Source organism: Schistocerca piceifrons, unplaced genomic scaffold (genome assembly GCF_021461385.2).
Source record: "Schistocerca piceifrons isolate TAMUIC-IGC-003096 unplaced genomic scaffold, iqSchPice1.1 HiC_scaffold_408, whole genome shotgun sequence".
Classification (NCBI taxonomy): domain Eukaryota; kingdom Metazoa; phylum Arthropoda; class Insecta; order Orthoptera; family Acrididae; genus Schistocerca; species Schistocerca piceifrons.
Window position 1 is genome coordinate 1 of NW_025728634.1, and position 17,114 is coordinate 17,114.

Genomic DNA, 17,114 nt, shown 5'->3' on the forward strand with positions numbered 1-17,114 from the left:
AACGCAAATATGGGAAAAACGCAAATATGGGAAAAACGCAAATATGGGAAAAACGCAAACATGGGAAAAACGCAAACATGGGAAAAACGCAAACATTGGAAAAACGCAAACATGGGAAAAACGCAAACATGGGAAAAACGCAAACATGGGAAAAACGCAAACATGGGAAAAACGCAAACATGGGAAAAACGCAAACATGGGAAAAACGCAAACATGGGAAAAATGCAAATGTAGTGAAAGAGAAATTTGTGGCACAACTTGACAAAAAGAAAGAATCAGTTGGTAGGACATAGTCTGAAGCCTCAAGGGTTAACGAAATATAGGTCAAAAGCAAATATGGGAAAAACGCAAATATGGGAAAAACGCAAGTATGGGAAAAACGCAAGTATGGGAAAAACGCAAATATGGGAAAAACACAAGTATGGGAAAAACGCAAGTATGGGAAAAACGCAAGTACGGGAAATACGCAAGTACGGGAAATACGCAAGTACGGGAAAAACGCAAGTACGGGAAAAACGCAAGTACGGGAAAAACGCAAGTACGGGAAAAACGCAAGTACGGGAAAAACGCAAGTACGGGAAAAACGCAAGTACGGGAAAAACGCAAATACGGGAACAACGAAAATATGGGAACAACGAAAATATGGGAACAACGAAAATATGGGAACAACGAAAATATGGGAACAACGAAAATAAGGGAACAACGAAAATATGGGAACAACGAAAATATGGGAACAACGCAAATATGGGAACAACGCAAATATGGGAACAACGCAAATATGGGAGAAACGCAAATATGGGAGAAACGCAATTATGGGAGAAACGCAAATATGGGAAAAACGCAAATATGGGAAAAACGCAAATATGGGAAAAACGCAAATATGGGAAAAACGCAAATATGGGAAAAACGCAAATATGGGAAAAACGCAAACATGGGAAAAACGCAAACATGGGAAAAACGCAAATTTGGGAAAAACGCAAACATGGGAAAAACGCAAACAGGGAAAAACGCAAACATGGGAAAAACGCAAACATGGGAAAAACGCAAACATGGGAAAAACGCAAACATGGGAAAAACGCAAATGTAGTGAAAGAGAAATTTGTGGCACAACTTGACAAGAGGAAAGAATCAGTTGCTAGGATATAGTCTGAAGCCTCAAGGGTCAAACGCAAATATGAGAAAAATGCAAATATGGGAAAAACGCAAGTATGGGAAAAACGCAAGTATGGGAAAAACGCAAGTATGGGAAAAACGCAAGTATGGGAAAAACGCAAAAATGGGAAAAACGCAAATATGGGAAAAACGCAAATATGGGAAAAACGGAAACATGGGAAAAACGCAATTATGGGAAAAACGCAAATATGGGAAAAACGCAATTATGGGAAAAACGCAATTATGGGAAAAACGCAATTGTGGGAAAAACGCAATTATGGGAAAACGCAATTATGGGAAAAACGCAATTATGGGAAAAACGCAATTATGGGAAAAACGCAATTATGGAAAAAACGCAAATATGGGAAAAATGCAAATGTAAGAAAAAAGAAATTCGTGGCACAACTTGACAATAGGAAAGAATCAGTTGGTTGGACATAGTCTGATCATGAAGGGTTCAGGAAATATGGGAAAAACGCAAACATGGGAAAAATGCAAACATGGGAAAAATGCAAACATGGGAAAAACGCAAACATGGGAAATACGCAAACATGGGAAAAACGCACACATGGGAAAACGCAAACATGGGAAAAACGCAAACATGGGAAAAACGCAAACATGGGAAAAACGCAAACATGGGAAAAACGCAAACATGGGAAAAATGCAAATGTAGTGAAAGAGAAATTTGTGGCACAACTTGACAAAAAGAAAGAATCAGTTGGTAGGACATAGTCTGAAGCCTCAAGGGTTAACGAAATATAGGTCAAAAGCAAATATGGGAAAAACGCAAATATGGGAAAAACGCAAGTATGGGAAAAACGCAAGTATGGGAAAAACGCAAGTATGGGAAAAACGCAAATATGGGAAAAACGCAAGTATGGGAAAGACGCAAGTATGGGAAAAACGCAAGTATGGGAAATACGCAAGTACGGGAAATACGCAAGTACGGGAAATACGCAAGTACGGGAAAAACGCAAGTACGGGAAAAACGCAAGTACGGGAAAAACGCAAGTACGGGAAAAACGCAAATACGGGAAAAACGCAAATACGGGAACAACGAAAATACGGGAACAACGAAAATACGGGAACAACGAAAATATGGGAACAACGAAAATATGGGAACAACGAAAATATGGGAACAACGAAAATATGGGAACAACGCAATTATGGGAAAAACGCAATTATGGGAAAAACGCAATTATAAAAAAAACGCAAATATGGGAAAAATGCAAATGTAAGAAAAAAGAATTTCGTGGCACAACTTGACAATAGGAAAGAATCAGTTGGTTGGACATAGTCTGATCATGAAGGGTTCAGGAAATATGGGAAAAACGCAAGTATGGGAAAAGTGCAAGTATGGGAAGAGCGTAAATATGGGAAAAACGCAAATGTAGTAAAAGAGAAATTTGTGGCACAACTTGACAAGCGGAAAGAATCAGTTGCTAGGACATAGTCTGAAGCCTCAAGGGTTAACGAAATATAGGTCAAACGCAAATATGGGAAAAACGCAAATATGGGAAAAACGCAAATATGGGAAAAACGCAAATATGGGAAAAACGCAAATATGGGAAAAACGCAAATATGGGAAAAACGCAAATATGGGAAAAACGCAAATATGGGAAAAACGCAAATATGGGAAAAACGCAAATATGAGAAAAACGCAAATATGGGAAAAACGCAAATATGGGAAAAACGCAAGTATGGGAAAAACGCAAATATGGGAAAAACGCAAATATGGGAAAAACGCAAGTATGGGAAAAACGCAAATATGGGAAAAACGCAAGTATGGGAAAAACGCAAATATGGGAAAAACGCAAATATGGGAAAAACGCAAATATGGGAAAAACGCAAACATGTGAAAAACGCAAACATGGGAAAAACGCAAACATGGGAAAAACGCAAACATGGGAAAAACGCAAACATGGGAAAAACGCAAACATGGGAAAAACGCAAATGTAGTGAAAGAGAAATTTGTGGCACAACTTGACAAGAGGATAGAATCAGTTGGTAGGACATAGCCTGAAGCCTCAAGGGTTAACGAAATATAGGTCAAAAGCAAATATGGGAAAAACGCAAATATGGGAAAAACGCAAATATGGGAAAAACGCAAATATGGGAAAAACGCAAATATGGGAAAAACGCAAATATGGGAAAAACGCAAATATGGGAAAAACGCAAATATGGGAAAAACGCAAATATGGGAAAAACGCAAGTATGGGAAAAACGCAAGTATGGGAAAGACGCAGGTATGGGAAAAACGCAGGAATGGGAAAGACGCAGGTATGGGAAAGACGCAGGTATGGGAAAGACGCAGGTATGGGAAAAACGCAAGTATGGGAAAAACGCAAGTATGGGAAAAACGCAAGTATGGGAAAAACGCAAGTATGGGAAAAACGCAAGTATGGGAAAAACGCAAATATGGGAAAAACGCAAACATGGGAAAAACGCAAATGTAGTGAAAGAGAAATTTGTGGCACAACTTGACAAGAGGAAAGAATCAGTTGGTAGGGCATAGTCTGAAGCCTCAAGGGTTAACGAAATATAGGTCAAAAGCAAATATGGGAAAAACGCAAATATGGGAAAAACGCAAATATGGGAAAAACGCAAACATGGGAAAAACGCAAACATGGGAAAAACGCAAACATGGGAAAAACGCAAACATGGGAAAAACGCAAATGTAGTGAAAGAGAAATTTGTGGCTCAACTTGACAAGAGGATAGAATCAGTTGGTAGGACATAGCCTGAAGCCTCAAGGGTTAACGAAATATAGGTCAAACGCAAATATGGGAAAAACGCAAATATGGGAAAAACGCAAATATGGGAAAAACGCAAATATGGGAAAAACGCAAATATGGGAAAAACGCAAATATGGGAAAAACGCATATATGGGAAAAACGCAAATATGGGAAAAACGCAAATATGGGAAAAACGCAAATATGGGAAAAACGCAAATATGGGAAAAACCCAAATATGGGAAAAACCCAAATATGGGAAAAACGCAAATATGGGAACAACGCAAATATGTGAACAACGCAAATATGTGAACAACGCAAATATGGGAACAACGAAAATATGGGAACAACGAAAATATGGGAACAACGAAAATATGGGAACAACGAAAATATGGGAACAACGAAAATATGGGAACAACGAAAATATGGGAACAACGAAAATAAGGGAACTACGCAAATATGGGAACAACGCAAATATGGGAACAACGCAAGTATGGGAAAAACGCAAGTATGGGAAAAACGCAAGTATGGGAAAAACGCAAGTATGGGAAAAACGCAAGTATGGGAAGAACGCAAATATGGGAGAAACGCAAACATGGGAAAAACGCAAACATGGGGAAAACGCAAACATGGGGAAAACGCAAACATGGGGAAAACGCAAACATGGGAAAAACGCAAACATGGGAAAAACGCAAACATGGGGAAAACGCAAACATGGGGAAAACGCAAACATGGGAAAAACACAATTATGGGAAAAACGCAAATGTAGTGAAAGAGAAATTTGTGGCACAACTTGACAAGAGGAAAGAATCAGTTGGTATGACGTAGTCTGAAGCCTCAAGGGTTAACGAAATATAGGTCAAACGCAAATATGGGAAAAACGCAAATATGGGAAAAACGCAAATATGGGAAAAACGCAAATATGGGAAAAACGCAAATATGGGAAAAACGCAAATATGGGAAAAACGCAAATATGGGAAAAACGCAAATATGGGAAAAACGCAAAGATGGGAAAAACGCAAAGATGGGAAAAACGCAAAGATGGGAAAAACGCAAAGATGGGAAAAACGCAAAGATGGGAAAAACGCAAAGATGGGAAAAACGCAAAGATGAGAAAAACGCAAAGATGGGAAAAACGCAAAGATGGGAAAAAACCAAAGATGGGAAAAACGCAAAGATGGGATAAACGCAAACATGGGAAAAACGCAAACATGGGAAAAACGCAAACATGGGAAAAACGCAAACATGGGAAAAACGCAAACATGGGAAAAACGCAAACATGGGAAAAACGCAAACATGGGAAAAACGCAAACATGGGAAAAACGCAAACATGGGAAGAACGCAAATGTAGTGAAAGAGAAATTTGTGGCACAACTTGACAAGAGGAAAGAATCAGTTGGTAGGACATAGTCTGAAGCCTCAAGGGTTAACGAAATATAGGTCAAAAGCAAATATGGGAAAAACGCAAGTATGGGAAAAACGCAAGTATGGGAAAAAAGCAAGTATGGGAAAAACGCAAGTATGGGAAAAACGCAAGTATGGGAAAAACGCAAGTATGGGAAAAACGCAAATATGGGAAAAACGCAAATATGGGAAAAACGCAAATATGGGAACAAGGAAAATATGGGAACAAGGAAAATATGGGAACAAGGAAAATATGGGAACAAGGAAAATATGGGAACAAGGAAAATATGGGAACAAGGAAAATATGGGAAAAACGCAAATATGGGAACAACGCAAATATGGGAACAACGCAAATATGCGAAAAACGCAAATATGCGAAAAACGCAAATATGCGAAAAACGCAAATATGCGAAAAACGCAAATATGCGAAAAACGTAAATATGCGAAAAACGCAAATATGGGAAAAACGCAAATATGGGAAAAAATGCAAATATGGGAAAAAACGCAAATATGGGAAAAAACGCAAATATGGGGGAAAACGCAAATATGGGAAAAACGCAAATATGGGAAAAACGCAAATATGGGTAAAACGCAAATATGGGTAAAACGCAAATATGGGAAAAACGCAAACATGGGGAAAACGCAAACATGGGAAAAACGAAAACATGGGAAATACGCAAACATGGGAAAAACGAAAACATGGGAAACACGCAGACATGGGATAAAACGAAAACATGGGAAACACGCAAACATGGGAAAAACGCAAACATGGGAAAAACGCAGACATGGGAAAAACGCAGACATGGGAAAAACGCAAACATGGGAAAAACGCAAACATGGGAAAAACGCAAACATGGGAAAAACGCAAACATGGGAAAAACGCAAATGTAGTGAAAGAGAAATTTGTGGCACAACTTGACAAGAGGATAGAATCAGTTGGTAGCACATAGCCTGAAGCCTCAAGGGTTAACGAAATATAGGTCAAAAGCAAATATGGGAAAAACGCAAATATGGGAAGAACGCAAATATGGGAAAAACGCAAGTATGGGAAAAACGCAAGTATGGGAAAAACGCAAATATGGGAAAAACGCAAATATGGGAAAAACGCAAGTATGGGAAAAACGCAAGTATGGGAAAAACGCAAGAATGGGAAAAACGCAAGTATGGGAAAAACGCAAGTATGGGAAAAACGCAAGTATGGGAACAACGAAAATATGGGAACAACGAAAATATGGGAACAATGAAAATATGGGAACAACGAAAATACGGGAAAACGAAAATACGGGAACAACGCAAATACGGGAAAAACGCAAATACGGGAAAAACGCAAATACGGGAAAAACGCAAATATGGGAAAAACGCAAATATGGGAAAAACGCAAATATGGGAAAAACGCAAATATGGGAAAAACGCAAATATGCGAAAAACACAAATATGCGAAAAACGCAATTATGCGAAAAACGCAATTATGGGAAAAACGCAATTATGGGAAAAACGCAATTATGGGAAAAACGCAAATATGGGACAAACGCAAATATGGGAAAAACGCAAATATGGGAAAAACGCAATTATGGCAAAAACGCAATTATGGGAAAAACGCAATTATGGGAAAAACGCAATATTGGGAAAAACGCAATTATGGGAAAAACGCAATTATGGGAAAAACGCAATTATGGGAAAACGCAATTATGGGAAAAACGCAATTATGGGAGAAACGCAATTATGGGAAAAACGCAATTATGGGAAAAACGCAATTATGGAAAAAACGCAATTATAGAAAAAACGCAAATATGGGAAAAACGCAAATATGGGAAAAATGCAAATGTAAGAAAAAAGAAATTCGTGGCACAACTTGACAATAGGAAAGAATCAGTTGGTTGGACATAGTCTGATCATGAAGGGTTCAGGAAATATGGGAAAAACGCAAGTATGGGAAAAGTGCAAGTATGGGAAAAGCGTAAATATGGGAAAAACGCAAGTATGGGAAAAACGCAAGTATGGGAAAAACGCAAGTATGGGAAAAACGCAAGTATGGGAAAAACGCAAGTATGGGAAAAACGCAAATATGGGAAAAACGCAAATATGGGAAAATCGCAAACATGGGAAAAACGCAAACATGGGAAAAACGCAAATGTAGTGAAAGAGAAATTTGTGGCACAACTTGACAAGAGGATAGAATCAGTTGGTAGGACATAGCCTGAAGCCTCAAGGGTTAACGAAATATAGGTCAAAAGCAAATATGGGAAAAACGCAAATATGGGAAAAACGCAAATATGGGAAAAACGCAAATATGGGAAAAACGCAAATATGGGAAAAACGCAAATATGGAAAAAACTCAAATATGGGAACAACGCAAATATGGGACCAACGCAAATATGGGAAAAACGCAAATATGGGAAAAACGCAAATATGGGAAAAACGCAACTATGGGAAAAACGCAACTCTGGGAAAAACGCAACTATGGGAAAAACGCAACTATGGGAAAAACGCAACTATGGGAAAAACGCAAGTATGGGAAAAACGCAAGGTTGGGAAAAACGCAAGTATGGGAAAGACGCAAGTATGGGAAAGACGCAAGTATGGGAAAGACGCAAGCATGGGAAAGACGCAAGTATGGGAAAGACGCAAGTATGGGAAAGACGCAAGTATGGGAAAAACGCAAGTGTGGGAAAAACGCAAGTATGGGAAAAACGCAAGTATGGGAAGAACGCAAATATGGGAATAACGCAAACATGGGAAAAACGCAAATGTAGTGAAAGAGAAATTTGTGGCACAACTTGACAAGAGGAAAGAATCAGTTGGTAGGACATAGTCTGAAGCCTCAAGGGTTAACGAAATATAGGTCAAACGCAAATATGGGAAAAACGCAAATATGGGAAAAACGCAAATATGGGAAAAACGCAAATATGGGAAAAACGCAAATATGGGAAAAACGCAAATATGGGAAAAACGCAAATATGGGAAAAACGCAAACATGGGAAAAACGCAAACATGGGAAAAACGCAAACATGGGAAAAACGCAAACATGGGAAAAACGCAAACATGGGAAAAACGCAAACATGGGAAAAACGCAAACATGGGAAAAACGCAAACATGGGAAAAACGCAAACATGGGAAAAATGCAAATGTAGTGAAAGAGAAATTTGTGGCACAACTTGACAAAAAGAAAGAATCAGTTGGTAGGACATAGTCTGAAGCCTCAAGGGTTAACGAAATATAGGTCAAAAGCAAATATGGGAAAAACGCAAATATGGGAAAAACGCAAGTATGGGAAAAACGCAAGTATGGGAAAAACGCAAGTATGGGAAAAACGCAAATATGGGAAAAACGCAAGTATGGGAAAAACGCAAGTATGGGAAAAACGCAAGTACGGGAAATACGCAAGTACGGGAAATACGCAAGTACGGGAAAAACGCAAGTACGGGAAAAACGCAAGTACGGGAAAAACGCAAGTACGGGAAAAACGCAAGTACGGGAAAAACGCAAGTACGGGAAAAACGCAAATACGGGAACAACGAAAACATGGGAACAACGAAAATATGGGAACAACGAAAATATGGGAACAACGAAAATATGGGAACAACGAAAATAAGGGAACAACGAAAATATGGGAACAACGCAAATATGGGAACAACGCAAATATGGGAACAACGCAAATATGGGAGAAACGCAAATATGGGAGAAACGCAAATATGGGAGAAACGCAAATATGGGAAAAACGCAAATATGGGAAAAACGCAAATATGGGAGAAACGCAAATATGGGAAAAACGCAAATATGGGAAAAACGCAAATATGGGAAAAACGCAAATATGGGAAAAACGCAAATATGGGAAAAACGCAAACATGGGAAAAACGCAAACATGGGAAAAACGCAAATATGGGAAAAACGCAAACATGGGAAAAACGCAAACATGGGAAAAACGCAAACATGGGAAAAACGCAAACATGGGAAAAACGCAAACATGGGAAAAACGCAAATGTAGTGAAAGAGAAATTTGTGGCACAACTTGACAAGAGGAAAGAATCAGTTGCTAGGATATAGTCTGAAGCCTCAAGGGTCAAACGCAAATATGAGAAAAATGCAAATATGGGAAAAACGCAAGTATGGGAAAAACGCAAGTATGGGAAAAACGCAAGTATGGGAAAAACGCAAGTATGGGAAAAACGCAAAAATGGGAAAAACGCAAATATGGGAAAAACGCAAATATGGGAAAAACGGAAACATGGGAAAAACGCAATTATGGGAAAAACGCAATTATGGGAAAAACGCAATTATGGGAAAAACGCAATTATGGGAAAAACGCAATTGTGGGAAAAACGCAATTATGGGAAAAACGCAATTATGGGAAAAACGCAATTATGGGAAAAACGCAATTATGGGAAAAACGCAATTATGGAAAAAACGCAAATATGGGAAAAATGCAAATGTAAGAAAAAAGAAATTCGTGGCACAACTTGACAATAGGAAAGAATCAGTTGGTTGGACATAGTCTGATCATGAAGGGTTCAGGAAATATGGGAAAAACGCAAACATGGGAAAAATGCAAACATGGGAAAAATGCAAACATGGGAAAAACGCAAACATGGGAAAAACGCAAACATGGGAAAAACGCAAACATGGGAAAAACGCAAACATGGGAAAAACGCAAACATGGGAAAAACGCAAACATGGGAAAAACGCAAACATGGGAAAAACGCAAACATGGGAAAAATGCAAAAGTAGTGAAAGAGAAATTTGTGGCACAACTTGACAAAAAGAGAGAATCAGTTGGTAGGACATAGTCTGAAGCCTCAAGGGTTAACGAAATATAGGTCAAAAGCAAATATGGGAAAAACGCAAATATGGGAAAAACGCAAGTATGGGAAAAACGCAAGTATGGGAAAAACGCAAGTATGGGAAAAACGCAAATATGGGAAAAACGCAAGTATGGGAAAGACGCAAGTATGGGAAAAACGCAAGTATGGGAAATACGCAAGTACGGGAAATACGCAAGTACGGGAAATACGCAAGTACGGGAAAAACGCAAGTACGGGAAAAACGCAAGTACGGGAAAAACGCAAATACGGGAAAAACGCAAATACGGGAAAAACGCAAATACGGGAACAACGAAAATACGGGAACAACGAAAATATGGGAACAACGAAAATATGGGAACAACGAAAATATGGGAACAACGAAAATATGGGAACAACGAAAATATGGGAACAACGCAAATATGGGAGAAACGCAAATATGGGAGAAACGCAAATATGGGAAAAACGCAAATATGGGAAAAACGCAAACATGGGAAAAACGCAAATATGGGAAAAACGCAAATATGGGAAAAACGCAAACATGGGAAAAACGCAGACATGGGAAAAACGCAAACATGGGAAAAACGCAAATATGGGAAAAACGCAAACATGGGAAAAACGCAAACATGGGAAAAACGCAAACATGGGAAAAACGCAAACATGGGAAAAACGCAAACATGGGAAAAACGCAAACATGGGAAAAACACAAACATGGGAAAAACGCAAACATGGGAAAAACGCAAATGTAGTGAAAGAGAAATTTGTGGCACAACTTGACAAGAGGAAAGAATCAGTTCCTAGGATATAGTCTGAAGCCTCAAGGGTCAAACGCAAATATGAGAGAAATGCAAATATGGGAAAAACGCAAGTATGGGAAAAACGCAAGTATGGGAAAAACGCAAGTATGGGAAAAACGCAAGTATGGCAAAAACGCAAAAATGGGAAAAACGCAAATATGGGAAAAACGCAAATATGGGAAGAACGGAAACATGGGAAAAACGCAATTATGGGAAAAACGCAATTATGGCAAAACGCAATTATGGGAAAAACGCAATTATGGGAAAAACGCAATTATGGGAGAAACGCAATTATGGGAAAAACGCAATTATGGGAAAAACGCAATTATGGGAAAAACGCAATTATGGGAAAAACGCAATTATGGGAAAAACGCAATTATGGGAAAAACGCAATTATAAAAAAAACGCAAACATGGGAAAAACGCAAACATGGGAAAAACGCAAATGTAGTGAAAGAGAAATTTGTGGCACAACTTGACAAGAGGATAGAATCAGTTGGTAGGACATAGCCTGAAGCCTCAAGGGTTAACGAAATATAGGTCAAAAGCAAATATGGGAAAACCGCAAATATGGGAAAAACGCAAATATGGGAAAAACGCAAATATGGGAAAAACGCAAATATGGGAAAAACGCAAATATGGGAAAAACGCAAGTATGGGAAAAACGCAAGTATGGGAAAGACGCAGGTATGGGAAAAACGCAGGTATGGGAAAATCGCAGGTATGGGAAAGACGCAGGTATGGGAAAGACGCAGGTATGGGAAAGACGCAGGTATGGGAAAAACGCAGGTATGGGAAAAACGCAAGTATGGGAAAAACGCAAGTATGGGAAAAACGCAAGTATGGGAAAAACGCAAGTATGGGAAAAACGCAAATATGGGAAAAACGCAAACATGGGAAAAACGCAAATGTAGTGAAAGAGAAATTTGTGGCACAACTTGACAAGAGGAAAGAATCAGTTGGTAGGGCATAGTCTGAAGCCTCAAGGGTTAACGAAATATAGGTCAAAAGCAAATATGGGAAAAACGCAAATATGGGAAAAACGCAAATATGGGAAAAACGCAAACATGGGAAAAACGCAAACATGGGAAGAACGCAAACATGGGAAAAACGCAAACATGGGAAAAACGCAAATGTAGTGAAAGAGAAATTTGTGGCACAACTTGACAAGAGGATAGAATCAGTTGGTAGGACATAGCCTGAAGCCTCAAGGGTTAACGAAATATAGGTCAAACGCAAATATGGGAAAAACGCAAATATGGGAAAAACGCAAATATGGGAAAAACGCAAATATGGGAAAAACGCAAATATGGGAAAAATGCATATATGGGAAAAACGCAAATATGGGAAAAACGCAAATATGGGAAAAACGCATAAATGGGAAAAACGCAAATATGGGAAAAACGCAAATATGGGAAAAACGCAAATATGGGAAAAACGCAAATATGGGAAAAACCCAAATATGGGAAAAACCCAAATATGGGAAAAACGCAAATATGGGAACAACGCAAATATGTGAACAACGCAAATATGTGAACAACGCAAATATGGGAACAACGAAAATATGGGAACAACGAAAATATGGGAACAACGAAAATATGGGAACAACGCAAATATGGGAACAACGAAAATATGGGAACAACGCAAGTATGGGAAAAACGCAAGTATGGGAAAAACGCAAGTATGGGAAAAACGCAAGTATGGGAAAAACGCAAGTATGGGAAGAACGCAAATATGGGAGAAACGCAAACATGGGAAAAACGCAAACATGGGGAAAACGCAAACATGGGGAAAACGCAAACATGGGGAAAACGCAAACATGGGAAAAACGCAAACATGGGAAAAACGCAAACATGGGGAAAACGCAAACATGGGGAAAACGCAAACATGGGAAAAACACAATTATGGGAAAAACGCAAATGTAGTGAAAGAGAAATTTGTGGCACAACTTGACAAGAGGAAAGAATCAGTTGGTATGACGTAGTCTGAAGCCTCAAGGGTTAACGAAATATAGGTCAAACGCAAATATGGGAAAAACGCAAATATGGGAAAAACGCAAATATGGGAAAAACGCAAATAAGGGAAAAACGCAAATATGGGAAAAACGCAAATATGGGAAAAACGCAAATATGGGAAAAACGCAAATATGGGAAAAACGCAAATATGGGAAAAACGCAAATATGGGAAAAACGCAAATATGGGAAAAACGCAAAGATGGGAAAAAGGCAAAGATGGGAAAAACGCAAAGATGGGAAAAACGCAAAGATGGGAAAAACGCAAAGATGGGAAAAACGCAAAGATGGGAAAAACGCAAAGATGGGAAAAAACCAAAGATGGGAAAAACGCAAAGATGGGATAAACGCAAACATGGGAAAAACGCAAACATGGGAAAAACGCAAACATGGGAAAAACGCAAACATGGGAAAAACGCAAACATGGGAAAAACGCAAACATGGGAAAAACGCAAACATGGGAAAAACGCAAACATGGGAAAAACGCAAACATAGGAAAAACGCAAACATGGGAAAAACGCAAACATGGGAAAAACGCAAACATGGGAAAAACGCAAATGTAGTGAAAGAGAAATTTGTGGCACAACTTGACAAGAGGAAAGAATCAGTTGGTAGGACATAGTCTGAAGCCTCAAGGGTTAACGAAATATAGGTCAAAAGCAAATATGGGAAAAACGCAAGTATGGGAAAAACGCAAGTATGGGAAAAACGCAAGTATGGGAAAAACGCAAGTATGGGAAAAACGCAAGTATGGGAAAAACGCAAATATGGGAAAAACGCAAATATGGGAAAAACGCAAATATGGGAACAAGGAAAATATGGGAACAAGGAAAATATGGGAACAAGGAAAATATGGGAACAAGGAAAATATGGGAACAAGGAAAATATGGGAACAAGGAAAATATGGGAAAAACGTAAATATGGGAACAACGCAAATATGGGAACAACGCAAATATGGGAACAACGCAAATATTGGAAAAACGCAAATATGGGAGAAACGCAAATATGGGAGAATCGCAAATATGGGAGAAACGCAAATATGGGATAACGCAAATATGGGAGAAACGCAAATATGGGAGAAACGCAAATATGGGAAAAACGCAAATATGGGAAAAACGCAAACATGGGAGAAACGCAAACATGAGAAAAACGCAAACGAGGGAAAAACAGAAACATGGGAAAAACGCAAACATGGGAAAAACGCAAACATGGGAAAAACGCAAACATGGGAAAAACGCAAACATGGGAAAAACGCAAACATGGGAAAAACGCAAACATGGGAAAAACGCAAACATGGGAAAAACGCAAACATGGGAAAAACGCAAACATGGGAAAAACGCAAATGTAGTGAAAGAGAAATTTGTGGCAGAACTTGACAAGATGAAAGAATCAGTTGGTAGGACATAGTCTGAAGCCTCAAGGGTTAACGAAATATAGGTCAAAAGCAAATATGGGAAAAACGCAAATATGGGAAAAACGCATATATGGGAAAAACGCATATATGGGAAAAACGCATATATGGGAAAAACGCATATATGGGAAAAACGCAAATATGGGAAAAACGCAAATATGGGAAAAACGCAAATATGGGAAAAACGCAAATATGGGAAAAACGAAAATATGGGAAAAACGCAAATATGGGAAAAACGCAAATATGGGAAAAACGCAATTATGGGAAAAACGCAATTATGGGAAAAACGCAATTATGGGAAAAGCGCAATTATGGGAAAAATGCAAGTGTAAGAAAAAAGAAATTCGTGGCACAACTTGACAATAGGAAAGAATCGGTTGGTTGGACATAGTCTGAAGCATGAGGGGTTCAGGAAATATGGGAAAAACGCAAGTATGGGAAAAGCGCAAGTATGAGAAAAGCGTAAATATGGGAGAAACGCAAATGTAGTGAAAGAGATATTTGTGGCACAACTTGACAAGAGGAAAAAATCAGTTGCTAGGACATAGTCTGAAGCCTCAAGGGTCAAACGCAAATATGAGAAAAATGCAAATATGGGAAAAACGCAAATATCGGAAAAACGCAAATATGGGAAAAACGCAAATATGGGAAAAACGCAAAAATGGGTAAAACGCAAAAATGGGAAAAACGCAAAAATGGGAAAAACGCAAAAATGGGAAAAACGCAAAAATGGGAAAAACGCAAATATGGGAAAAACGCAAATATGGGAAAAACGCAAATATGGGAAAAACGCAAATATGGGAAGAACGCAAATATGGGAATAACGCAAATATGGGAAAAACGCAAATATGGGAAAAACGCAAATATGGGAAAAACGCAAATATGGGAAAAACGCAAACATGGGAAAAACGCAAACATGGGAAAAACGAAACATGGGAAAAACGCAAATGTAGTGAAAGAGAAATTTGTGGCACAACTTGACAAGAGGAAAGAATCAGTTGGTAGGACATAGTCTGAAGCCTCAAGGGTTAACGAAATATAGGTCAAAAGCAAATATGGGAAAAACGCAAGTATGGGAAAAACGCAAGTATGGGAAAAACGCAAGTATGGGAAAAACGCAAGTATGGGATAAACGCAAGTATGGGAAAAACGCAAATATGGGAAAAACGCAAATATGGGAAAAACGCAAATATGGGAACAAGGAAAATATGGGAACAAGGAAAATATGGGGACAAGGAAAATATGGGAACAAGGAAAATATGGGAACAAGGAAAATATGGGAAAAACGCAAATATGGGAACAACGCAAATATGGGAACAACGCAAATATGGGAACAACGCAAATATTGGAAAAACGCAAATATGGGAGAAACGCAAATATTGGAGAATCGCAAATATGGGAGAAACGCAAATATGGGATAACGCAAATATGGGAGAAACGCAAATATGGGAGAAACGCAAATATGGGAAAAACGCAAATATGGGAAAAACGCAAACATGGGAGAAACGCAAACATGAGAAAAACGCAAACAAGGGAAAAACAGAAACATGGGAAAAACGCGAACATGGGAAAAACGCAAACATGGGAAAAACGCAAACATGGGAAAAACGCAAACATGGGAAAAACGCAAACATGGGAAAAACGCAAATGTAGTGAAAGAGAAATTTGTGGCAGAACTTGACAAGATGAAAGAATCAGTTGGTAGAACATAGTCTGAAGCCTCAAGGTTTAACGAAATATAGGTCAAAAGCAAATATGGGAAAAACGCAAATATGGGAAAAACGCATATATGGGAAAAACGCATATATGGGAAAAACGCATATATGGGAAAAACGCAAATATGGGAAAAACGCAAATATGGGAAAAACGCAAATATGGGAAAAACGCAAATATGGGAAAAACGAAAATATGGGAAAAACGCAAATATGGGAAAAACGCAAAAATGGGAAAAACGCAATTATGGGAAAAACGCAATTATGGGAAAAACGCAATTATGGGAAAAGCGCAATTATGGGAAAAATGCAAGTGTAAGAAAAAAGAAATTCGTGGCACAACTTGACAATAGGAAAGAATCGGTTGGTTGGACATAGTCTGAAGCATGAGGGGTTCAGGAAATATGGGAAAAACGCAAGTATGGGAAAAGCGCAAGTATGAGAAAAGCGTAAATATGGGAGAAACGCAAATGTAGTGAAAGAGATATTTGTGGCACAACTTGACAAGAGGAAAAAATCAGTTGCTAGGACATAGTCTGAAGCCTCAAGGGTCAAACGCAAATATGAGAAAAATGCAAATATGGGAAAAACGCAAATATCGGAAAAACGCAAATATGGGAAAAACGCAAATATGGGAAAAACGCAAAAATGGGAAAAACGCAAAAATGGGAAAAACGCAAAAATGGGAAAAACGCAAAAATGGGAAAGACGCAAATATGGGAAAAACGCAAATATGGGAAAAACGCAAATATGGGAAAAACGCAAATATGGGAAAAACGCAAATATGGGGAAAACGCAAATATGGGAAAAACGCAAATATGGGAAGAACGCAAATATGGGAATAACGCAAATATGGGAAAAACGCAAATATGGGAAAAACGCAAAAATGGGAAAAACGCAAAAATGGGAAAAACGCAAAAATGGGAAAAACGCAAAAATGGGAAAAACGCAAAAATGGGAAAAACGCAAATATGGGAAAAACGCAAATATGGGAAAAACGCAAATATGGGAAAAACGCAAATATGGGAAAAACGCAAATATGGGAAGAACGCAAATATGGGAATAACGCAAATATGGGAAAAACGCAAATATGGGAAAA

The 17,114-nt window shown here is 38.6% G+C and overlaps 2 protein-coding genes across 2 annotated transcripts; both read left to right on the forward strand.

Moving 5' to 3' along the window:
- The first annotated feature begins 5,337 nt into the window (after nucleotides 1-5,337).
- On the forward strand, nucleotides 5,338-6,207 carry LOC124748223. The gene has a single exon (XM_047248956.1). The coding sequence runs from the start codon at nucleotides 5,338-5,340 to the stop codon at nucleotides 6,205-6,207; it is 870 nt and encodes a 289-aa protein (XP_047104912.1).
- A 1,337-nt stretch (nucleotides 6,208-7,544) lies between these two features.
- Nucleotides 7,545-8,069, forward strand: LOC124748224. Its single transcript, XM_047248957.1, has one exon. It carries the CDS (start codon nucleotides 7,545-7,547, stop codon nucleotides 8,067-8,069), a length of 525 nt encoding a protein of 174 aa, XP_047104913.1.
- Nucleotides 8,070-17,114: the final 9,045 nt, after the last annotated feature.